Below are 26,949 nucleotides of genomic sequence, written 5' to 3'. Positions count from 1 at the left end.
CACTATTTCAGATCAGTGCCTCCCCTTCACCACACACCAACTGTTTTCTTTTTTAGCGCCATCTTTTGACAAAGCCTAACCATGGACCTAACTAGATGAGCAAGAGCAGCGTGCGCATGCGCATTGAAAGCAAAACCTATGCTTAATTCGCGGTACGAATTTGAATTTGGATTTGGAGTAAATACTGATTGATAGTCGGTAAGGTATCTTCTTTATTCATTGAATTCATAGATTATGAGATTTTGTATTAACGACCTATTTACTGATGTGTTAATGTGAAAATTATCGTTCTAATAAACTGTTGTTGCAACAAAAAAACCCTGATGTGCAGTGTGATCATGCAGCAGCGGTAGCCTGCTGTGTACGCCGCTATACCCGGGTGAGTTCGCCGTCGCGGTCCGATGAGATTTTCAATATGTGTGCACGACCATTTCATTGACATGTCAATGTCGTCGGTCTGACGTTTTCGGCGGCCTCTCTCTTAGGTGATCCCTCCACTGTTCTGGAGATTCTAAGATACAAATAGAACAATTCCCAGTCAGGTAAATCACACTTCATAAATCACAGGTTGGAACTAGTCTTGAGGACGCAATGATGATGATTTTTTTTTAGATGTCATATATACTTCATCATTGACGTCTTGACACTCTCTCCATACTGCCTTCAGCGAACGACCAAAACAAAGATGGATTCCCCCAAAAAATCCATCTTTTTAAACCGAAATCAAGAAAATTCATTTACTTTTATTAATTCTTACACCTTCCTACGCCTAATGCGTAGGAAGGTTTTAAATATTACTTTAAAAAATGTAAAAAAATGAAGATTTCTTACCTAACTGATGCCGCGTAGACCCCTCGTTCCACATGTAAACAACGGAAATACAATAGCGTCGACCCTTGAACCGCTTATGTATGACGTACTTCCGGAAAGCAATGCCGGCTTAACGAACAATTTAGAGATAAAAAATCTTATTTAACAAATATTAAAATTTATTTTGTGATCATAAATAATTCATATTAATATATATAAATTATTTATGATTACAAAATAAATTTAATATTTGTTAAATAAGATTTTTTATCTCTAAATTGTTCGTTAAGCCGGCATTGCTTTCCGGAAGTACGTCATACATAAGCGGTTCAAGGGTCGACGCTATTGTATTTCCGTTGTTTACATGTGGAACGAGGGGTCTACGCGGCATCAGTTAGGTAAGAAATCTTCATTTTTTTACATTTTTTAAAGTAATATTTAAAACCTTCCTACGCATTAGGCGTAGGAAGGTGTAAGAATTAATAAAAGTAAATGAATTTTCTTGATTTCGGTTTAAAAAGATGGATTTTTTGGGGGAATCCATCTTTGTTTTGGTCGTTCGCTGAAGGCAGTATGGAGAGAGTGTCAAGACGTCAATGATGAAGTATATATGACATCTAAAAAAAAATCATCATCATTGCGTCCTCAAGACTAGGTTGGAACGGTATGCGGTAGCCATGTATTTTATGTAGAAAAAAGAGAGATTTAAGGAGCAGACAGTTATTGACTTCGGATGGGAGACCAGGTTGATGGGTTAATAAGGTAGCACAGGTGAATTGGTGTGGGTCATCAGCAGTATACACCGTGTTTGGTATATTTATTAATTGGATGTTTGAAAGTTAGATTGTATGTTGTGTATTTGCCATTAAGGAAAGTAGAACGGGAAATGACTAGGGGCATTGATGATATAATAAAAGGCAGTGTATACAGCCACACGCGTGTGTCTTTACCATCCAGCCACACGCGTGTGGTTATATCCAGAACACCTATCTGTGGATACCGCCACACAGCGACAAATTGTGTACAACGGATAGCGGAGCGTGAACGTAGCGGTCGTGTACATTTTTGCTTATTACATTACATGATGTCATCCAGCCACTGCTGAGAACCAATTTATGAATGAAAATATAGTAAGCATGCGTAGTGCAAGCATTTTATTTCCCCACACAGAATTCCAACAAAACAAGTGTGCAATTCTCTATCACCTCGTACCAAAATCGACCTAGAATTCCACTTTCGCGTATTCTATATGAATTATGAAAGGTATTCTTGGAGGATCTATTTTCTCACCGATACCGCACAGGTAAGAGAATTTCGATAAATTTTTGCTTTTCCGTCAAAATCTTACAAATTAGCGTCTGTATGTCATCGTGTTCGTTGGAATTTGTAGAGTCTATTGCAACGTGCACAAAGTCAATTGGCTTCCGGGTTTCGCAGCGTCGCGTGAATATGCATGAAATTGCAGGGTTTCGATAATTTTTGATCGATACCGGAGCGATCCGATCACGAACCAAGACCATTTACCGCGTACACATCGTGACCGGATATCGTTATCGCTATCGATACTTCCGCACGCAGTCCGAAGGAATTATTTTTCGGACCACGTGATCATGACGTGATCTGCGCGATTGACCAATCAGCGGTCTTAGAATTGCTGTGCGGAGACGATCTAGCCGTTGTACACAGTCTATGGACAATTGTTCGTTGTGCGCCAGTAATAACAGTAAAACACGTACCGCGGTATGTAGGTCTGACCGTCTATATCACGATCAAAATAACCTCATTTCTTCATTAAATTCTTACATTCTAAACCCCTTTGATTTCTTTAAATCGTTTCAATTTCATTCTCACCGTCTTCTTTCCTTGCTTTTCTTGTCTTGTTACAAAAGGCCGCCTGTTAAATAGCAAATTTCCACACTTTTTCTTCTTGTGTCGATTCTCTACTGAATCTAGGCAATGTGCGCGTACGTACGAAACCCAAACTGTGTATGTCTACTACTGTGCTGCGCTAACGCTGTATGGGTCTGCCACCGCGAAGGAAGCCAGAATCGACACAAGTAGAAAAAGAGAATTTGCTGTTAAACAGACGACCGTTTGTAACAAGACAAGAAAAGCAAGGAGAGAAGACGGTGAGAATGAAATTGAAACGATCTAAGGATATCAAAGGGGTTTAGAATGTAAGAATTTAATGAAGAAATGAGGTTATTTTGATCGTGATATAGACGGTCAGACATACGTGTTTTACTGTTATTACTGGCGGCGTGTGGCGGTATCCACAGATATGTGTTCTGGATATAACCACACGCATGTGGCTGGATGGTAAAGACACGCGTGTGGCTGTATACACTGCCATAATAAAATCACTCAAATTCAAATAAAAGTAAACACTGCTCATCATGCCCATTGCCTTTTAAGTAATTTAGGCCTAGATCTAGGCCTATTTTTTTTTCAAGTACCGGTACAGTGTTTGGTGTTGGTGTTGAGAGCATGAAAAGGCTGCTGAACCGAGCCCCAACACCGAGCTGAGTTCAGAGGAGCGATACCGATCGCGTTATCGATGACATCACGCCTCTGCGTAGACAGGAATAACCGTCGTTTATGGGGATTTATTCAACAATTTCTGACATTTTACTGTAATCCCCATTCACCGACGGTAATGTGTTAGTGCGAGCCTCCATGTGCATGTGTAATCTGGCCCGACAATTCGGAGGATGGGTTTTGTCCAGATTTTTTATTTCTTTTAGATTCTAAATGACATATTATCTTGAACGAAGGCCCATTATTTTCGTTAGACTCTAATCTTTCTATTGATATTATATAAAATTGATAAAATATCGAAAATATACGTTACCGATGAGTTATTCCCCGGGTTATTCCTTATTTTTTAATTTTCTGCCGGAGAGGAAAATATGGCAGCCGTCAACGAGTTGTGCTTTTATCAAGGCTTTCCGCTTAAATTTTCGATATCTTGGCAATCAATGTGAGCGACAAGTCTGAACTTGTTGTTGTCTGAACGCACGCACATCAACATGTACAAGCGCAAAGCAGCGGCACAAATCGCAATAGGTAGCGACTGGTAAATACGTCTGTAAGGATGATGACGTCATCCAAGATGGCAACTTACATTGACCAACGAAAGGATCGAAGATGACGATGTTTCGATCATCATTTCAAAGGAATTAGCGGTAATTGCGGTCTAAGGTACTATATTTCTGAATTTCAAACATTAATTCGTAAATATGGATGTGATTTCTTTTTCCTAATATGACATTTTAAGTACTAAAAAACAATCAGAAAATCGGGTTTCGGCTGTTAGATCTAAAGCTACTGCTAAAATACGTTGTCTGTACGTACGGGCCTCCAAGCTCTTCAGTCTATGTATTGGTGAGTGAGCCAACGCAGTTCAGCGGAACAACCAAAATACAGAGACTGAAGCTTTTGGTCTAGTCTCTGTGCTGCTGATCATCTCAACTTTACGCGAGAAATTCTTGACGACGAAAGTGAAATCGGGAAGAAATTTCAGTAAAATCTTATCGTACAGAATGCACAGGTTAAAATCACTGCAATAATCAGAAAGCATAAATATTATTTTTCATATTGTGTAAAAAACGTGTAAGACTCTAATGATTTGTGCTCATCTTAACTGTAATAGATAATTTTACGGGGGTGTTTCATCGTGTTCGCCTCCTGTTCCTACAGTTCATCAACACCGAACTTGAAACCCAATCCCTGGGGGTTGGTGTTGGTGAATGGGGAAATTGCATGTAGATCGTCGACACCAGCTGTAATGCTCGGTTCGGCAGACAACATTCAACACCAGAGCTCAACACTGTACTTGAAATCACCCATTTAAGTCTGATGTTAGCCTTGGCAAGCCCTTGGTTAGCCTGGATCCCATTTATCTCTGTGTAGGGATGAGATTCCCAAGATCAAAGTTAGGCTAAATCAACACTTGTCCGTTACCAGTAGAGGCACACGGCCAATATGGGAGACTCTCCAATATGGGAGATTGTCTCCCATATTGGAGACTTGCTTTGCAAAAGGACAAAAGAAACAACACCCACAAAACAAAAGCATGATTTTTTTTCCACCCAAAATTTTGCCTCACTGAGGTCTGAAGCCCATTTGTTTTGTGTGTAATTGACAACAAAAATCCTTATCAAAACAAAAGTAGACGATGAATTTTCAAAGTAGACGGTGAAAAGGGGTAATTTTTATGAGGAATCTGCTTATCACATTCTCATTGGCCGCCAAGGTAATCCTTTTGCAGCAAATGTAAACAGAGGAAATTGGTCTCCAAAACTGGAGTCTGTCTCTGAAATTGGATACTCAAATTCTTTACAAAACTCTCTGATATTGGAGATAATCTCCCACGTTTGAGACAGTCTCCAATATTGGCCGTGTGCCTCTACTGGTTATGTTTGGAGCCCAAATTCATGTAAATGGGCCCAAACCATGTTAACCCCCCGTTAGTACTAAATTTCCTTATTATATTTATTAAATAAATAGTACTAAATTAAAAAAAAACATAAGAGCACGAACGTAACTTACCCAGTCTGTTTACGTCGCCATTTTAGAATCTTTTGTTATCGATACCAAGATACAACACACATGTACATGTAGAGCTGCAGTTTTTAAGATTTTAAAAATGCTTGCATCGAAAAATAAATATGAATCATTTAGCATGTGTTATGATATTTTTTGACGGAAAAAAGTATTTTACGATTCATGATATTTATAGGCCGATTCAAGTATTTTTTAAAATCTAAGTACAAAAATCACAACAAAACATCCAAAATGAAGAAGCAGGGGCTTGATTTGAATGGATTTTCATCTCTATTGACACAGACAAAAGAATCGTGTTCTTTATTGACACTTCATGACTACTTCTGCTCGTTTTGCAGCTTTTCGATTCAGACCTCATCCAACTCTTTTGAATCTGGCTCTTTTCGTGATGGCATGATCATAACAAGCATGGTATCATTTTAAAGAGAATTGAATGATCTTTGAATGATATCAAATACATGTATGTGTTGTGTAAAATTGGGAGTGGGGAGATATTAATGGCCAAGCTCAGATTTCCAAACTTTTTTTGAGGGGTTTATGTGATGGCCTTGCCTCCCCTGGGTTTCATTTTTTTTTCTCTGACAGATTTTGTGCTCATTTAACTGAAAATTGTATAAACTCATTTTCATCTTCGTTTCATTTATTTTCAGATTTCTATTATAACGTGAGTTGTACTAAGAAAAGATGGCAGCCTACAGCTTCCCTCTGCTGTCGTCAGCTGATTTAGCTTCAGTTCTTCATGAGGTCCTTGGAGAGACATTTTCAGAAGAGGATTTTAAGAACCCTCAGGTAATGTATGCTGTTGTATTTTGTGATAGTCCAGCCTTTTAGCTGGTTTCAGCCATTTTTGGTGGGGATTTTCAGCTTTATTTCAGCTTGTTTTAGCTCCTGGAGAGAAAGGAGATTAGATCCAATTGAAGAGAAGCTTTTGCTTCTCCATGTTTTGATTTGTCCTCGGTACGCTCAATCTCATGGTGGATTACTTCGTCTTCATCATGATCATGTTGATTCTTTCTCTGGTCATGGACGCCACATTTGCCTTGTTCATGGATGGTGATGAAATGTTCATATATCTTAATAGAATCAAGATGGGGTAATATTTGACACAACAAATCTGTCACATATAGTCAATTCGCACTTTCTCATCTTTCCACTCTATATTCTGTTCATAAGAATAATGCAAATGGTATACAGCTAATTGCAGCGCAGATGTAGTCATACATTTGGGTAACTTATATCTGAAAGCTCCTGAACCTGGGGATCCGGTATGAATGTTTGATTTTAGCTTCATTGTATGGAAAATCGACACTAATTTGAAATGCAATCACGTATTAACACTGTCAGGATCTCTAATAGGCTTGATAAAATGTCACTGTATACAAATAAATGGATCCATAACAATGGTTCAGTCAGTGTAACACAATTGCAATGTATTCTCACCAGTATATAATGATTTTGTTGAACTTTGGTTCACAACACAAAAAACAGAAAATTTCGAAGAGTTACCTCAAAATTTTCGGCTGTTAACTACAACCTTCGTCAGCGATGTTACCCGATTTGACCTTAGTGACGTAATGGTCGACGATCGGGTCATAGACATTCGGAAGCTTGTATCACCCCCATCTATGTTGAGAGAAGGTCTGAACGCCCGAATGTTGAGAGCCTCTTTCACACCTCTCTCGAAGTACCTCGGCTCCCTGTCCAGCACTTGTACCTTGTTGATGTCAACACAATAGCCAGGGGATTTGATGTGGATGTGCTGAGATACCTTGGAGGAAGTGGAGCTAGGGCATTGATGTTCAAGGAATCTTGTCCTAAGGGAACGTTCTGTTTCTCTTATATATCATTCTTGACATAAACCCTTGATAAGGATTCAAATAAATAGGACCGGTGATATCCTCTGTTTTATCTCTGTTTTACGCAACCAAGTACTGTCTTTAACATACGGAAGTACAATCTGTCCTTTGGGTGGCTTTGGGTTATCCTTTTTAGGTGGAGACTTTCCTTTAGCTGAGTTATCGATCTTGTTGAAGACTCAACTAGGATAGCCGCACTTGGAGAGAGCCTGTTTCACGTGAGCTTTTTCCTCAAAAGCGGTGACTGGATCCGTGATAACCGCTTCCGCTCGATGGCAAAGAGTCTTTATCACACCAAGCTTGTGTTCAAGTGGGTGATTAGATGAAAAGTTTAGGTATTGGTCGGTGTGCGTAGGTGTACGGTAAACTTTGATATCCACGTTGCCGTCTGGTTGAATAACCGTCAAAGTGTCAAGAAATGCCAGTGACCGTCCTTCCTCACCTTCAGTGGTGAATTGAATGTCCGGATCAATTGAGTTCAGATGATCAGTATATGTTCACTTGTAGGCACTGTGATGTACGTACATGTATGGGACTACGATCTTGGATGTCTGTGGGGTTCCAACTTTCTCAATCACAGCACATTTAAGAATTCACAAAGGTCACTCCAGAATATAAGACAAAACCATCACATGGAAGATGAATAAGCATTCCATTTGTTCAGGGAGGAATGGAACTTTGAAACAATGAGGACAAAATTAAAATGTTCATTTCAGACAATAAGATACAAAATAATATTGAATGGATTGCATCATTTGGTTTCCTCTGAGTCGTTTGCATACTGGCCAGGATGTGCACAATCGTTCGATGAAATTAAAAAAAAAGTTGAACTTGGTTGATATTTTTGAATTTTATTATAATCAACTTTTTGTTGGGGGGTGGACCTGTCCTTTGAAGAAAGGCTAATAAATGAGTATGCAGTAAATTACAATGAATGATTTGATACATTGCACCTGATTTGATTATTGATAAAGTGAGATCAACTTTCGCATCCCGTGGGCATGAATGTATCTTATCAGATTATCACCCACCCAGTAGGTCGTGGTATATGGTGTTTTTAGTTTGGATTTTATTTTTATACAGTGATGAAAATAAAAGGTGTATTTAATAGCAACAAAAATTGATATTCTGTGTTTTAACTCCAATTTAATTTGTCCTACAAGAAACAATTTTTTTTATTGTGTCTCCATAATACATTATCAACTACCGGTATAAAAAAAATTGCCATTGGACTACAGTGCACAAGTCAATAATATGTGATTTAAGTATGTCTTTTTTTAAGAGGGTAGTGTTGCACATTGCAACACTTATTTTCTTTCTTTCTTTCTTTATTTCTTGAGATGTTACCAAATCATGAAATATAAAGTGAAATTAATATCTTATTGTTTCCTTTGTTTGTTCCAGAGCACCAAGATCCAGAAGCTGTATGCCACATTCCTGCAGAGACTCATCAATACTCCTATGGATAAGATTAACCAGCCCCAGTGGGAGGCTTCACAGTCAGCCTTACATCCTGAACTGTACACAGACACCTTCCCACTCATGAACCTCACACTGGCCATGTAAGTCAATTCATGTAGATGTAGATGGCTTTGGAAAGGTTTAAAAACCCTCTGAGGTCCTATTAATTTTGATCTTATGTTTTTGTCTCACCTGCATAGCAGAGTGAGACAAGAGGCGCCGCTTTTCCGACGGCGGCGGCGGCGTCAACATCTAATCTTAACCTGAGGTTAAGTTTTTGAAATGACATCATAACTTAGAAAGTCTATGGACCTAGTTCATGAAACTTGGCCATAAGGTTAATCAAGTATTACTGAACATCCTGTTAGAGTTTCATGTCACACGACCAAGGTCAAAGGTCATTTAGGGTCAATGAACTTAGACCATGTTGGGGGAATCAACATCAAAATCTTAACCTGAGGTCAAGTTTTTGAAATGTCATCATAACTTAGAAAATATATGGACCTAGTTCATTAAACTTGGACATAAGGTTAATCAAGTATCACCAAACATCCTGCATGAGTTTCATGTCACATGACCAAGGTCAAAGGTCATTTAGGGTCAATAAACTTTGGCCGAATTGGGGGTATTTGTTGAATTACTATCATAACTTTGAAAGTATGTTGGTCTAGTTCATAAAACTTGGACATAAGAGTAATCAAATATCACTGAACATCCTGTGTGCATTTTAGGTCACATGACCAAGGTCAAAGGTCAATGAACTTTGGCCATAATGGGGATATCAGTTGAATTACCATAACTTCGCAAGTTTATTGATCTGACTTTTGAAACTAGGACATAAGAGTAATCAAGTATCACTGAATGTCCTGTGCAAGTTTCAGGTCACATGATCAAGGTCAGAGGTCATGTGAAGTCAATGAACTTTGGCCACATTGGGGGTATTTGTTGAATTACCATCCTATCTCTGTAAAGTGTATTCGTCTAGTTCATAAAATGTGGAAATAAGAGTAACCAAGTATCACTGAACATCTTGTGCGAGTTATAGTAGTTTTCAAAGTCAGCACTGCTGCTATGTTGAATCGCGTGATGCAGGTGAGATGGCCAGAGGCATTCCACTTGTTTAAAATAACATATTGTGTTGAAAGACAATTATAACACCAGTAATAATAATAATAATGATAATGATAATGGCATATTTAACCAGGGAAGCCACTTTAGTTTTGAAAGCTGTTCTTCCAGCAGGCTCTATTATGATTACCCCGCCCTTAGCGTGGCTATCCATACTATATAGGTGCTCAAGTATTCAAGGAATGTCGTCCTTCTGATTACCCATTCTCCTAACCTGGGTTGAGTGCAGCACTGAACTATTCGCTTTCTGCAATCACGCCTTTCCTCCCACCGTCTCACTCTTTTCAAGTCACTTTGATCCACTTCCTCTCTCATAAACTTCCTCCATTTAAATTTGAGTCACTGCAACTACGTAGTGTATTTGTACACAAGGACTTGCATGTGACAGTAACAACCAGTATTTGTCTTTGTGTATTTTAAATTTGAAGGCAACGGTTCATGGTCGGAAGCATGGTGAAGGATTTCAAAATGAAGGATATTTTACACCCAAGTAAGTTGCCACTTTTAAATGCTAGAGCAAATCGTGTGGTCTCCGTTTTTGCATATCTTCCACAGTACTAAACAAACAGCTTCTGAATACGATATCAAATTAGTAGACTGAGTTGTATAACATATGTGTTGTAAACAATTGAACGAAAACTGGGTTTGCATGTATGCACTTTTCAGCATCTATAATCTGTTGATTTCATAATGAAATAAACATACTAAAATATGTATGTAATTTGTTGTATATAATTTTATAATTTTATTTTGTTGACTGATGAAAGTTCAGGGAAGTAAATTTTTAAAACAAGTGGACAAAATGAAATTCATGTCATTTGTAAAAGTGTGCACTGTAGATTGGCATAAAAAGCATTCTCATCGTGATAGTTTGTTTTACAAGTCACAGATATTTTCCATTACACAAAACGAAAGAATAAACATTTTTCCAATGTTTTTTAATACTGAAAAAGGCCTGTTAAAATGTGAAGGGAAAAAGTCCAGAGGAAAATTTAATTATATTCATGTAACCCTAATATTACTTCCACTCTTTCAAAGATGAGTAATCTCATTCTATAACCATATTAAACTTAATTTGAAAAATCTCCTGTAATCTTTCTATTTATCATTTCACTACTTTCAAGCTAATTAAATCATTTCATTACCATTGTTGGATTGTCTTTTATTGATGTTTGAACATTGTAATTTCTTTGACATCTAATTATCCTTGGAACTGGTAGTTTTTTGCAAATTTATTTCTTACAGAGCCCAAGCGTACCCGTCGCTTTCTCAGTGCCATTGTTAACTTCTGGCGGTTTAGTGTTGAAAGGGAAGATGTTTATTACAACATTTGTCAAGAAATTGTAAGTTTATGAAATTGAGAAATGGAATGTATGTGTTGTGATAAAAGTGGATTTACATTCCATCTTATGTGTCGGTGTTGAGCTAATCATGCATGATGCCTTCCAAACTCACTGTGGTATAGAGCTTTATTAAGGACTTATTCCACACATTTCCACTCAAGATAAGACTAGAAAAATAGTTTCATGTACATTATGTAAAACTGGTTTTCGCATAATTTGGCTCAAGCTTTGATCAAAATATAAAATGCAAATTGTACAGTCTTCAAACTACATTTATTTCAGGAATTACTTTGTAACAATCAATAAAATCATAACATAATTGAAATCAGATGTTTGATGGGATCATTTGAGTGTAAGAATTTCAGATTTCATCCAATATCTCATTAGTCGCTGTCCATTGCAAGGAGCAGTGACAAAAACATTTTTAGGTTGTGAGAATTTGAATTGGAGTATTGTTAAATTACAAAACTTGCATTGTGTTTTTCATTTAATTCATAGCAAGGATCATAAGCTGAGAGGAGTGCATGCCTGGGCCCCGTCTTACAAAGAGTTGCGCTTGATCCAATCAATCGCAATTATGGACGTCAACATGTGTTATGCATGCTTGTTTAAAAATATTTTCTAGCTTTGATGTATATTCATGCGTGAATTGTTTTCTTAAAAATTCACTGCTTCTCTTTGTTTACAAAAGACATTGTGCAAATTGTGCTGATGGATTTCCATAGAGTTACGATTGATTGGATCAATTGTAAGATGGGTCCCAGGAGAGGACCTCACAGATCAATCTTATCATTTGGGAATTCAAAGCAAGTTCCACATTGTTTGAGCTGAAAATTAGAATACTCCTTGCAGTTAATGCAAAATTTGAAATGTGTTTTTTATTTTATTTGTAGCAAGGATCTTTGGCTGAGAGGAGTGCATGTCAAGAGAGGACCTCACAGATAAAAGAAAAAATCAATCTTATTAGAATGAACAGAGCTGAAGAGGAGGAGCATGCAAAACAGGTGAGACCAATATCATCAAAGTACCTGCAGTTGCAACAAATAATGATTTGATGGGCAGGGGGCCGTTTCATAAAGCTGTTCGTAATTTAAGAGTGACTTTAAGAATGACTGGTGAACCTCACACAGAGCGCCACCTACAACCTCAGCCCGCTGTGACATCTGCATGCCGAGCGGACACTCACTCCTGAACTGCTTCTACTCATCATCTCTACTCGCCAGCTCAAGCAAGTATCTCCTCATCCATCCTACTACTCAATCTGTTTTTAACTCATCAATCTCTTCTGGTTTACAGTCCTTTTCAGGACTACATTCAAGAAAGAATACTCTACTCTCAAATTTCCACTTTCTCGCCTATCCATTTCCTTTCTTCTATCCACTGTTACTATAACACTCCACATGGTGTACCTGAAACCAGATCTGCAATTGGTGAACCTTTGTTATGCGCTAAACCATCGGCAATGAATATACCATTTACCACAAGAAAGGATCACCTGCCGTTCTTAAAGTCGCTCTTAACTTACGAGCAGATTTGTGAAACACCCACTGGGTTTTTCATTTCATATAAAGGATGATTGTTGTCATGTCATTGTAGATATAGATCTGAGCCCTGTAACACAAAGGTTAGCAATTAATCTTAATCGCTAATTTGAAAGAACAATTCTGACTGGTTCCTATTCAGTCTGTTGAGCAAAGTGTGCATGCAACAATGATCTTGATAGGTCATTTCATATTTAGCGATTAATTGTTAGACTTCATGTTACGGGGCCTTGGTTCAAATACTTGAATCTGACTGTAAAATCATGACAAAGGTGTAAAATGGTCACACTGAAGATCACCAGCACAGATGATAATGATAAAAATAAATTTGTATAGCGCAGATTTTATATGAATATATTAATATATCCGATAAGAACATATCGGACATTTTTTTTTATTATTGCTTGGGAAAATACCCATCACCTGACTGGAATGCCTTGCTTTATTTTTTTGTCTAGTTCTTAGCAATTAGTATTTTTTTCTACAAGAAACATTTGGCACATGTTTTCTTTTTATACATACAAATACTTGGATTGTCATATTATTGAATTATGTTTGAACTCATTTTTAATTGTTTCCCAACTGGCATATATGTTGAACTCTATGCCATAATTATCTGATCCTTTGAGTTTCATCATCAATTTGAGACAATAAAGTGATGTTTTCATTTCATCAAAATGAATTCCTTACCGTATCCACCATTTCTTCTCTTTGTGTCTGCTTGCCCCACGGCTTGTTTACTATGTGCTTTTATGAACTTTACAAAAAATACATTGTATAGATTGGATTAAAATAGATCTATTCATATGATTATGAGTTTTACTCTAAACATATGGAAATTAAAAAAATTCAAGCTTTTCACAATATAAAAGGGTAAGATCTTCATTTAGAAAGTATATGTTAATTCATCAAATATTCAGCTAATATGTTGAATATTTTAGTGGCTGCATCTGAAAATTAACATTTCAGCTTGTTTTTGTTACTTTTTATATTTTATGAGAATTTCACTAGTTTGTATAAAGTAACACTTTAAGCTTTCAATCTTAAACATAAATGTACTTTCATGTTCCCTCTGACAAAGATGATTTTTGCTGCTTATTCATCAATATCTGTAGAACTTATGAGGCATTATGACATCATAATCTCATAGCGCCCTCCTTCAGAGGATAAAGGAATACATGTACACTAACTTGTCAGAGATTTGCCAGCTGTAAATCAGCAAACTCGTGCAAAGCAATGGCTTCAGCCTCCAAGATGGTGGTGCGATGACATCAGTACATAAGGTCTACTGACAAAGACCCACTATTCTAGCAATAATCACATGTGTTCTGTTGATTTCATCTACAGTTGCAAGACAAGATTGATGACTTGGACAGTAAGATGATGGCACAGCAGCAGGATCAAGCAGGACTACAGAGAGATATCTCAAGGCTAAGGGCTACTGTGGCTGAGAAAGCAGCCTTAGCGGTGAGTGCCAGCAATTATGAAAGACAGTCTGAAACCAAAGAGAAACTAGTGTGGGGTATCAACACTAAGGTCTGAAAAATATAACTTTGTCAGGCCGCCATTTATAGTATCCGTCATCAAGGGCAACAGGACATACTGTACGTTCAGAACATGGTGAAGGTCTCCCTGTTGCTACAGTTCTTGTGTTTGACTGATGGCACCTTCCCCCATGTAACTAGGTTCAAGTCAATCTCAATTCAATTCATTTATTGATATTAGGTAAAAATTACATGAGTAGATACATACAATGTTGAATACTTTGATCAAACACCCTAGATGTAGGACAGCCCGTGGCTTGAAAAGGAGGGGATCCATAACAAATGAATTACAGTGATAAATAAAAATACAGCAAATAAATACAGTTTGAATGAAAACAATGTGTGAATTCATGTGAAAGCCAGCTTCTTTCTGCGGGAGATTATAAATTATACTTTTACATTCAACTGACTTTTCTTTGAAGGGCAGTAGGTATTGAAAAAAATTGCCTGAAACGGAGAACTACCGAACATGGGAATGCCATGATTCTGATCTTTCTTTCATGAAATAATCTTTAATGTTATATTTGAGTGGGGGAGGGGGAAGTGATGTGAGCTTGTTGAATTCATGTTGTATGATTATTTCTACTTTTACTGATTAAATTTAATTAATTTTGTCTTGTTTATGGTCAAAATTAAGTCTGCAACAATTTCCATTGAAAAAACAATAAACAAAAAATAAAAAAACAAAGAAATACATAAGAAAAAAAAAACAATAAAATACTTCTAGGAATTGCTATACAATATTTTTTATTCAAGTACATTTGATGGTGTTACTACAAAGGGTCTGTTAATAAAAAAATTAGCAGTTTTGAGGCAGTATAATTGTTGATTCGAGCAAATGTTTTGTTTCATCAATAAATTAGCATAATTAATTCATTACATGAAAAATCCTATTATTTATAAAGAAATAACCATACAGCCTTGTAGATTATATCGCGCCCTACCACTGCAAATTTTCATGGTGCGCGTGCGATCGAAGGCCGAGATCTCAGGGAGGCGGAATCCGCCCCTCCTCGGCTGTGAGATGGGTCCAAATAACCCGGCTCTTTTAGGGTTAAATCAAGAAGAGGTCCATCCTACAACTGTAGGTCTACCGGGTATATCGGAAGTGTGAGGTTACAGCTGTCCCATTGTGGATCATCAAGGTCTGTCTAATTGCTCTGTGTGACAGTGATGAAAGATCCATGAAGCATGCCCAATTGGCAACTGCTTGACCAGTAATCTAAATAGTATTATTGTAAGGAATGATGCCAAAATATCAACACTTTCCAGTGAGTAAATAGGCAATGTTAATGTACAGTAGCCATTATATTAGACAAGACATTACTGTAATAGTGTACCACATCAAAGCAGAATATACCAAGTTTATGGCAGAAAAGTAAGAGTTACTTGTTGGGAAATGGAGCAAGTTTTTCTTACATTTAAGGAAGTCGTGAAGTATGATTGTAAGTTGCAACCGATCCTTTTGGTTACTATGGCACGTTTGATGACTTGGTCCTCCCTAGCATTGTAAGATATGGAAGGAAGCTACTTTTTTTTTGCAAAGATTATATCTAGGGTGAAACTATGATTGAAAATTCAAGGTAATGACTAGACTTTCTTTGAGTTTCGCTTCAGTTATCACTTCCCTGTACCTCTTAACTTCCATTCTGTAGAAGATATGTTCAAACTAAACAAATTCAGGGTGCATTGCAAGAACCTTCCGTTCAGATTCAAGTCAAGTATAAGCTCCCAAACCAACTGTAAGTCCTTTGATTAAAAAGCAAATTTGTACTTGACTTGAGTTTCAATTACAATTCATCTCTCTTCCAATTTTCTGAGTTGTGCTCGATTTGCAATTGAACAAAAGTTTCTGACTTTCTCTCACTTTTCTCCAGGACAAGCGTAAGCTGTCTAGCCTGAACAAGAAGGATACTGTGAGCAAGATGCAAGCTCAGGTAGTTCAGTCCCCAGAGCGGATGAAAGCTGACATATCACGTATGCATTCCACCTTAGCCTCGCGTAAGGAGACCAAGAAGGAGAAGGGACACAGAGTGCAGGAGCTACGGGGTCAGAATGAGAATTGCCAGCTGCTACTCCAGTCCAGCGATCAAGGGGATGCGATGATTACAGCTATCAACACAGAGCTGGAAAAACAGAGGTGGGTGCACAGGTTTCTGGGGAAATTTTTCACAACAAATTTTTTATGCTCAGTACCTTTAGATGCAACAAACAATGGTTTCATGAGAAAGTCACAATGTCAATTGTCATCATATCATTGTAGATCTAGATCTTACTAATCTGTAAATTTCAGCAAGACAAGTACAGCCAGTAGGCAGCTTGTTTTATCTCAGTAATATCCATGACTAGGTTTTTGCATATTAGTGAGTTTGGTGCAGACCTTTTCATTGGCCATTGCTGCTCTAAATATTGGCCAAATTTCATGATTTTTCTTTGTAAAGAAGAAAATCATTTCAGGTCATGTGTCTGGATTTTTTAAAACATTTTGTAATATTGGTGAAATTTTTATCTAAAACATGACACAAAATAATTATTTTCATCCAACAGAAGTTGCTGTTTATACACTTAATTTTTGTTTGAGCCCAAATTATTTTTAGATTATATGATAAAGCTGAAGTCCTAAGCTTTAATATGATATAGGTTTTATAAGAAGACATAATTTAGCTGGGTCAACTTCCAGCCTTTCATAGGCCAAGTACGTTCAACAGCTTGAAAACAAGAATACTGGTCAAAGAGACCGCACACCCACCCAAATTTCAATGGGTTCCATGCTGGGGTCATGCTCCCCATGTGGTAGTCTCTTCAAATTACCCACACCTGTTTTGGAAACATAATTCAGCCAATCAGAATTCTGGATTTTCTTTGCGGAAACCTTTAAATCAGATTACAAAGATGACATCTGAAAAAAAAAGAAAATTTGAAGTGAAATTGGGTGATAAATTTGCATGCTTTATTCATATTAAAGAAAAATAATTATTTTCAGAATTTGTTTTACTGGCTTGTAGTTTATGTGGTAAGGAATGTGTGTTCCAAATTTTGGCGTGATCACGGCGGCTGAGATCAGACGGGGGGGGCGATCATGCTCGTCCTCAATACATCTCAATAGCCCTGTCCTTTTAGGCTTACCTGTAAGCTTTCAACATTTGCATATATAGGGGAAGGCGGGATAAGTTGAGCATAGGGGCAAGTTGAGCCGCCAGCCCCAGGCCAATAATGAATGAGTCGGACATTGTGGTGGTGTCATGTATTGATGACCCATAGCATAACCCCTAACCCCACCACATTGTTTTCAACTTTGAAACAAAAAGTAGTTTTTGAGAGGGAAAAATATGAATTTCAGCCAAAAACTTAAAAAAGAGTGTGAAATAGATAAGTGCTTTATAAACACACACGTCTTTGAATATAATAAAGACATTGATAACAACATTATTAGTCCAGGTATCGATCTTCATTCTTGTCATAGTCTTATATATGATGGATGCATAATAAATGTGTGGGTACAAAATTATCGCACTAAGTTCGGACTGGGGTAAGTTGAGCCAAACAGCATGGGGCAAGTTGAGCCATGGTAATTCCTATGGTTATGTATCTTTAAAAACAAACAAACCATAAAAATCGATTGAAATGCTGGCTGAAAGGAGCAAATTTACATGACTGCTCTTTTCCTTTTAAAGGGTGTTAGTATTTATAGAGAATTAGCAAGTGAAAAGACTTTAAACAAAAAATTGACATGCTGGTTCTCCCCTCATACATTTTGTACATAGTTTTTGTGGCTCAACTTACCCCAGAAGGTGGCTCAAACTTACCCCATATATGGGGCAAGTTGAGCCATTTGACATCGTTTTTTTCAAAGGTCACGATGACTTTCAGTGTGGGGATAGAAAGTTATATATAGGTGGAAAATATTTCAGAAGAATTAAATATCAAGGCAAGGTACTTATTTCGACAAGATTATTAATCATATCAATTCTAACATGCAAAAAGCAAAAACTGTCAAAACTTACCCCGCCTTCCCCTACAGGTTAATCTGTTGAAGTCAAATTTTCTAGGACCACAGAAATCTGTTTCACTTTGGTGAAATTCACCTTGTAAATGCATATGTTTTGTGCAGTCCTGTCTTACAAAGAGTTACGATTGATCCGATCAACCTCATCTGTCTGGAAATCCATCAATGTCATAATTTATTCCACAGAAAATTTGTACAATGTCCTTCGTAAATAAATAAAGAGAAGCGCACTGAATTTTCAAGAAAACACTGAACGTAATATACATCATATCTGGAAAATATTTTGAACGAACATGCAGTTTGGTTGTTGACATTGCTGGCTTTCCATAGTTGTGATTGATCGGATCAATTGCAACTCTTTGTAAGACCTGGCCCTAGTCTGACAAATTCCTTCCACTACGCCGACTATTCAACTTGATAAAGAAGTTGGAGCTATGCAGATATTAATATGAATATATGCCAGAATTAAATGTGTGCTTACAATCACATATTACAGGGAAGGTCAGGCTGCATTAGAAGGTGTGAGAGATCAGATTCAGGTGGAGAAGGATCAACTGAGAGACTCTACAGCCCAGGAGGGCCATCTCAACAGACAGAGGGAATCAAAGCAAGAGAAACTAGTCAAGCTACAGCTACAGCACCAACACACCATCACAGCACTGCAGGAGAATGTACAGAGGGAACAAAGGTTGGTATTAACAATTGCGATATGTGAATAAAGAACTTGAAATTGAGTACAATTTTTTCCTGGAAGATAAAAAAAAGTATGACTAAAAGTTCATATTTTGAATATTCAAGATAAGTTTGAAATTATAAGTATTTTTCTAAATTGGATATATATGTAATTAAGAGGTATGAGGAATTAGATATAAGATAAAATATGTACGTCCGACCCCCTGTACATGGGACCTTCATGAAATTTTTCTGTCTGTGATTTCTTGTTCTGTTGACAGTCTGTAATGTCCTCAAAGGACCGTGACTTGGTGATCAGTTTATGAAGTGAAGTAAAATTTGAGAAAAATGGTGGTCTTACATACAAAAAAGTTGATTATTTCATGGAAATGCCCGATAGTTTTACACCAAGAAAAATATGCTACAACCATTACAGCATAAATAGGAAAAGAACTCTAAAAGGCCAGTGAGATTGGCATTGATTCCAAGGTATTTGGCCTAGGTGGTCTTGGATTTTCTTAATCATATATCGAAAGGTGGAAGAATAATGAGAATACATTTTTCATGTCACAAAGTCGGCATTGCTACTCTATTGGATTACATATTAAACAAAGACGAGACTGCCAGGGCGTTTCACTTGTTTTGATAGAAGATTCATTCTTACATTATGCCTCGGCCCATGGTAGTTGGGTTATTTCATTGATCCTATTTGATGAGAATTACATGCAGGCAACGTAGGCTATATATTGGCAGTAATCAGTAACAGTGTTAAATTATTTTTGTTTCTATTTTTAGGTATGTATGTTTGGAATAATATGTTACACCGTTAACTTTTTATTTAAATGTTCTCTCTCAGGGAGATGGAAGACTGCTTCAAGAAACAGGAGAAAAAACTTGGTCACATTCAGGTCCTCAATGAACAGAAAAACGCCATCAAGAAAAAGGTAAGTTATCATTCATCACCAGTTTCAGAGGGTACATTTATGAGTTGAAATTCTTGATCAAGAGTCCCTTCATACTGAAAGAAATTTGCTTTTCTAATATCTGTTATTGAAAGGAAGAGTAAATCTTGAATACAACTGAATCTGCAAGTCAAGTCTGTTTGGACCAATGAAATGCGTTTGACCTAGGCAAAATCCGACTTCTCTTGAAGTCACTTCGAGCCTTTTAACCCCAAAGTTTAATATTGAACAAAGCAAATGTAATTCATCAGACTAGATTATGCAAGGCAGGGGCCGCTGAAGCGGGGGGGGGGGGCTTCAGCCTCCCCCCCCCTTTTTAAAAAAACGTTTACAAAAACGACCATATGATTGTGATTTTTTGCATGATCAGCCCCCCCCCCAATTTGAAAAACGTTTCGCTGCCCCTGCAAGGCATGTGGAATATATGTATCTTCAAAGTATTTGACTTTAGGCAAAGTTACCTGTAGTTTCTCATTTTCTGAAATACCTTTGTACTTATGCATTTGGCAAAACAGAACTGCCAAAAAGAATATGTTTTTATGAATTTGCTGATCATCAACCTATACCAGTCATTTTGAGGAGGGGTGGCTGTCCTTTCTTATTGCCGACTTTTAACCCTATGTAGCCCAGGCTATCTTGAAATTACATGGCCATTGATCTCGTGATCAGGGTGAATATTGGCACGCACAACACCCATGACGTAATATTTACAATTTGATTGTTAATTGTACCAAACTTACTCAAATTTGTTTTTGATTTACTGCATTATCCCAATTTATTGCATTAAATCATAATTTGGCTTTAAATCTTTAAATAAAGCCTTAAATCTTCTAGATTATTATCAAATCTTGTAGGATTATTATCAAAAGCAAATTTAAATTAAAGAATGGTAATGGATTTTTCATTTTTTTCAACTTAACGTTTTTCATTGTTTTTTATGGAAATCATCAGCAACACTATTTCAGTCATAAATAACATGAAATCAATTTGTTTTTAATCAGTAAGAATCAGTTAAAAAAAAATACATTAATTACTTTTGGCTACATACAGAATTTGCATTGGATTTGAACATGAAATCATGGGTGTGAGCAATTTTGGATCTGACATGCATTTACATAATGTTCTGTGACTTCGGAATGGCATACCCTTGTGTCACAAATTTTTGCATTACAGATTTCTCATGAAAAATGTTAGGGGGGTGTTTTTTAGTTTTGTTATATAACATTTTCCCCTCAATTCTCCAACCATTAACATAATTTTTAGAAAAGAAATTTCATGAAGTTGTTTTCTTTAATTTTTGTTTTTGTTTTAGATGAATGACGAGGAGAATAGCCATGAAGAACAGATGAGGAAAAAGAAGGATAACTATGAACACCTCCTTGTAGCTGTAAGTAGTAAATCCTACACTCAAACTTGCATTGATGATTGGAATTACCTAACTTGAAGGGAATGTATACTGGGCAATAAATTATCTTAGCATGAATAATAATGATAACGCAGTTTTTTAATGGGCAATTCCATAAAACATGTACGTCCGCCCCCTACATGTGGGACCTTCATGAGATGTTCTCTCCCTGATTTCTGGTTCTTTTGATAGTCTGTAATGCTCTCAAATGACCATGACTTGGTCAGTTAATGAAGTGAAGAAAGACTTGAGAAAAATGGGGGTCGGATCATTTAATGGAATTGCCCTTATTGCACATAGCACATTATCTTATAATGTCCCTGTACTTCCCAGGGACTTGCATATTAGTATCCTGGCTTATGCCTGCCTCCCTTTACAGCACGAAAGCATTTCAAGGAATACATTCTTTCCTGGTACCCATTTACCTCACCTGGGTTGAGAGCAACACAGTGTAGATCAATGTCTTGCCAAAAGAAATTATGTCATGGCTAGGATATGAATAGATGAGTAACACTTAAACTGGGATTTAATATCAACTTCAAATTGATGGTAATAAGCATCTTAGGTGATAGTTTTCTGAGAATCTCTGGGACTATACTACATCACCAGCCAGACAGTACTAAATTGAAGAGTGTCTACTTAATATTTCTTTCCTTTGCATGGTCAGTTTTACATGTATACATTTGTTGATTAATCTGCAGAGATGCATGATGACATTGATCAAACACTATTATCAAATTAATTTGACTCTGGCTTATTATCAAATTAAATTTTTGCACAAGTCAATCTCAAGTATTTTACATTGATTTGTCAGTTAATGGCCGGTATCTGAAGAGGGAGTCAAGGTGACTTCCATCTCAAGTAGAATCTTTGAATCTTTAAAATAGGGTCGGGTTTTGCTAGATTTAATTTTCTTTGATACAATTCTATTCCAATATTTCAGTATTTTTTTAATTCAAATTTTTTTCTTTAAAGGAGAATGAAACCATTGGAACAAGATAGCTTGTGTAAAAACAGAAAAATCAAAGAAACAGATCAACGAAAGTTTGAGAAAAATCGGACAAATAATGAGGAAGTTATGAGCATTTGAATATTGTGATCACTAATGCTATAGAGATAGCAAATTGGCAATGCGACAAAGATGCGTGATGTCACTTGTGAACAACTCTCCACATTACTTTAGTATATATTTCACTTGAATTGCCTCTTTTATCACATCTATCCATAAATCATACTGTTCTTTCTACATGAGGGCTTGTAATACATATTTTTTTAAGATACATCATGGATAAAGAGTTTGTATCATCATAAGAAAAGCAAAAAGAGACATTTTGAGGGTATTTTATAGTCCACCAAGTGGAAAGTTGTTCATCAGTGACATCACACATCCTTGTCGCATTGCCAATGTGAGGATATCCATAGCATTAGTGATCGCAATATTCAAATGCTCATAACTTTCTCACTATTTGTCCGATTTTTCTCAAACTTTCTTTATTCTTATTCTTTGATTTTTCTGTTTCTACACAAGCCTATTTGTTCCAAAGGTTTCATTCCCCTTTAACAATTTTGTGTGTTTTTGTTCCATATATCCCTTTATTACAGAATCAGTATTCTGCCATTATATTGTTATTTATCTTACATGATACAATATAGATATTGAAGTTATTAAGATCCCCCTGTTGATTTTAAAATTGTAAAAAATGTTTTTTGTATACCCTTTCTCTCTGACTCACTCTCTGTCTTACAGTTGGACTCGTACCACAAAGATCTCTCTATTAGCTGGGAGCAAGCGGATCCAAGATAAACCTGGCAGTCAATGGAACGATCAAAACCTAATCTTATTGTAAAATGTCACATGGTGTCTATTGAAGCCTAATCATGATAGAATTGTATAGAAATTACACAAGGTTGTGTAGCCCCATGAAGACTCATGTAAAGTTTGACACCAAATTGATTAATTTTATATTATTATACACGTAGATGTTTTTCATTCCATGTATATATTGTAAATAGGTCATTTAAACAAATTTGTTTTATACAGGAATGCCACTTTTCAGACTAAAATCTGAATTCAGACATTTTAACATATTTTCGGGCGTAGAAAATGCCTTTTTCATACTAGAAGGGGGTCATTCTAGATGATTTTTCAGTCTTTATTTATCAAACCTTATAGTGGCATCATTCTATCTAATCCCAACAACATCAATGATGCAAATTAAAAATTATGATTAAACTCACATATATAATCAACATTTTAGACAAAATTAAAGTCAATGGGGCATCAGCTTTTATGGGGAGATTGACACCATTTGGATATAGATCACACATTGTTGATCAAGATTTATGATTAACAGAATTATGTATTTAATGTCACTGGAAAATGCCTTATGGCATTGGCCATTATCCCACTTTCCGTAGCCTGACACTTGCCCAAGACTAATGAGGCTTGTCGCTGGTACACCGAGTTCACTTTACCCAGAAAGACGTCTTAGTTACATGTATTTCCAATGCTTTATTCAAATTCCGGAGTCAGCAAATAGTAATCCACTCCCCATGAAAGGTGATGTCCCCCTGACTGTTAAAAGCTGGTTGGTGATGAGGTTTGCCATGCACGATCTTAGAGCACCCGACGGGCAGACCATGTGGGTGGCCCAGTTCAGCGGCGTGCAAGGCATACAACCAGTGTCTACTGGAAGAATTCATAGTGGCATCGTTGAACCCTTATTGCAGTGTTTTGGATATCTTGATGAAAAACTGACAACTTGACTTATACTTGATCCACTGAAATGTAATCAACCTCAAATTTTTACCAAGGTTAAGTTAATGACCTATTTCATGCTCATATAGGGTCAATGAACTTTTACCATGTTTTGGTATCAACTTTCAAAAAGTTAGCTAAGGTTAAAAACTTGAATTTTCAAGGTAATTTTGAAAGAATGAGTCCCTTGTCCCTGAAACTTACATTGAATGGTTATCAAGTAATGGCAGTAGAAAAATTTTATTTATTCAGATCGCAGGTGATACTGCCTGGGGCAATTAATTTTTTTGTTTAATGTAGGAGATTTTAGTCAAGAAAATCAAATTGATCGACCCGATTGCCATTTCAAAATTTGTCAATTTATCCAAAACATTTCAAGTTTCAAATATGTGACATAATATGAACCCATTTTTGTCAGGTATGTTATGATGACTTTTTGTAACTCTAAGGAGCAGGTCCAGGCTTTCATCTCTTAGCTGACAGTTCAAAGTATCTAAATTGTTGTTTATGTAAGACACTTAGTCTGAACAAAGTTGGAAATAAGTTATGTGAGGCTTTAATAGGCTTGATAAGAATTATAAGATGGTTTGGTAATAAGGCCTTGTGGTTATTTGTGGTGTTAACTTACTTTACCTTGATGAAGTTTGTATAATTTGTTTTTATTTAGTTCCGAATATTCTGCAAAAGTGGATCCAAAGGTTTTCCAGAGTTTTTCCCTACAGTGTTTTATCTCTGGTTTTTTACCCTGGATCTACTTGTCGTAGAATTGTTAGAGGGGAAGTTTACCCTGACAATAAGTTGGTTTTAATAAAAGCAGAAAAAATACAGAACAATATAGGTGAAGATTTGATGGAAATCTTTAAGAAAATAATGGAGTTGTGAATTTTCAAAAATTTTATTTTCTGACGTCACAGACGAGCAACTCATCTATATGTGGTGCGACATATGTTCTAAAAGTTGCCATTTTGAAAAATGCGTGGATATATCAGCGCCAGCGGACACATCTTTTCATACCTCCTTCCGTATGAAAGATATTTTCATATTATTTTGCTTTAATTAAATCAACTTCTTATCAGGATGAACCTCCCTTTTAATACGGAACATTCCCCCAAAAAAATTTATAATAAAATTTAGAAAATTAAAAATATATTTCCATGAATATCTTTAATCTTTCCTATACAATTCCGCCATTTATTCACCGAGAAAGTTTAGGATATAGATATTTTCAACTTCAATATTACCTATTTTCAAAGCTACATTACAGATACAGGATACTCTATTAATGCATAGAATAACATATATATTTGGTAATATTTATCTTCTACCATTTCTTTCGACCTATCAGCAACAAAATTCATTAATAGCTTATTAGCTTTCAACAAAATTCCCAATTTATTTCGTTGCAGGACACTGCATGTTTAATCTTGATATCTTTGAGAATATTGGATTAATTAAGTAGCAATAAACTGAAAGAGCTAATTTTCAAATGTTTCATAAGCTTGTTTAAGTAGTACACCAGGGAATCCAGGGAATAATTTTCCTGGTATCGCATCGCAATTTGCCCCACATTTTTGATAGACTGCTATGCATAGTCTTTTGTAATAGCATATTTTTACATAGGATTGTAGAGTCTACATTACTTGAGAGCTTTTCTCTTATGACCAAAAATGCTATTCAAATTTGTAAAGCAAAATTATTCCCAGTACATGTAAGCTGTTGTCAGGTTAATCAAGAGCTTTGCTTACATGTAGTGATCAGCAATAGGATTTTCTTGCCTATGTCTTTGTATTTCTATTTTTCTAAGGAATTTATTATCAACACTTATCATTTTTAAGGGTACATGTATAATTTCATGCTGTAGAACCAAACATATGTGCAAGTTTTAGTTCACTACACAAATCTTTTTGAATTTCTAAACAAAGAAAACTTTGGAGCAGATTTATTAGCAATTTGTGAATAACTTTTAAATGGGCATTGTTGTTCTCAAGATTTGTAAGAAAAAAAAATGAACATACCAGCATTTTGTTACAAATGTGCTAATTGGAAAGGAAAAAAAGTTTTGGTTGAACTCTCTGAAACAAAAGAATATGAAACTAATCTGTTTTAGTCATCTGAAGTGAAAAATAATGATACATATATGAATTTTTACTAGTGACGCAGGTTAAGATCTGTTCATTGAAAAAATTTATTATTGAAAAGTGTTCCTATATTATCAGATCATTTTACGGCCATAAGAAAGTTACTGGAGCTTGCATTACAATAACAGTAAGGGGTGTTTCACAAATAGTTAAATCTGACTATAAGTCATGCTTGTGTATTAACATGCACATGATGTTTAATGCCCATTCTAATTGATTAATATGCAGAACACGTCCTGTGAGCTTGATCCAACCGATACTTGTGTATGGTGATCCATTATTTTCAGTAATTTTCAGTCTCTCTTAAATCTCTTTGAAACACCCCTTTGATTTGTATTTTATGTCACATATCGTCCCACGCACCACGAACCGTCCACTCTGCGCACTTCGATGCGAAAGTTAAGCGCACTGCATCTATTCCACGAACCGTCCTCTCTGTTACGTTGCCCACTGTGGCGTAAATAATTAACTTCAAGAAAATATAAAGATGTGGGATGAAACTTTGGAACCTGAACTTTTTAACGAAGACACTGGTAAATAATTTGCTCTCCTAGTAGGTGCACTTATTGCTGGTTTAAAAAACAAACTTTTCTTTAAATGCGTTTTCTGCAAAAGTAACTTTCGCATAGAAGTGCGCAGAGAGGACGGTTCGTGGTGCGTGCGACGATATTCTCCACCGGAAAGCGAATGTCAGATAGCTTGGACCTGCCCTTTTGAGTTTGATTGTCTGTACTATACCTTTTTTGTATTAATCATATT

General features: G+C 36.3%; 1 protein-coding gene across 1 annotated transcript; it reads left to right on the top strand.

Moving 5' to 3' along the window:
• Nucleotides 1–111: 111 nt before the first annotated feature.
• On the top strand, nt 112–23,636 carry LOC121423157 (kinetochore protein Nuf2-like). The gene is made up of 12 exons (XM_041618460.1): nt 112–198; nt 6,027–6,165; nt 8,637–8,794; nt 10,250–10,311; nt 11,067–11,164; nt 12,058–12,168; nt 14,053–14,172; nt 16,127–16,389; nt 18,752–18,943; nt 19,784–19,871; nt 21,202–21,276; nt 23,042–23,636. Exons 2-12 carry the CDS (start codon nt 6,061–6,063, stop codon nt 23,096–23,098), a joined length of 1,329 nt encoding a protein of 442 aa, XP_041474394.1. The 5' UTR covers nt 112–198; nt 6,027–6,060; the 3' UTR covers nt 23,099–23,636.
• Nucleotides 23,637–26,949: the final 3,313 nt, after the last annotated feature.

The sequence above is a fragment of the Lytechinus variegatus genome, chromosome 10, assembly GCF_018143015.1.
Source record: "Lytechinus variegatus isolate NC3 chromosome 10, Lvar_3.0, whole genome shotgun sequence".
In the NCBI taxonomy this organism is placed as follows: domain Eukaryota; kingdom Metazoa; phylum Echinodermata; class Echinoidea; order Temnopleuroida; family Toxopneustidae; genus Lytechinus; species Lytechinus variegatus.
Note: the sequence above shows the minus strand (reverse complement) of the source record. Positions and strands in the feature narration are given on the sequence as shown.

What these genes read in the sequence shown, in the direction of transcription:
- LOC121423157 (XM_041618460.1), top strand. Translation starts at nt 6,061, where the DNA reads ATGGCAGCCTACAGCTTCCCTCTGCTGTCGTCAGCTGATTTAGCTTCA. An exon ending in AGGATTTTAAGAACCCTCAG is followed by an intron (nt 6,166 to 8,636) that starts GTAATGTATGCT and finishes TGTTTGTTCCAG; the next exon opens with AGCACCAAGATCCAGAAGCT. An exon ending in AGGAGGAGCATGCAAAACAG is followed by an intron (nt 12,169 to 14,052) that starts GTGAGACCAATA and finishes TTTCATCTACAG; the next exon opens with TTGCAAGACAAGATTGATGA.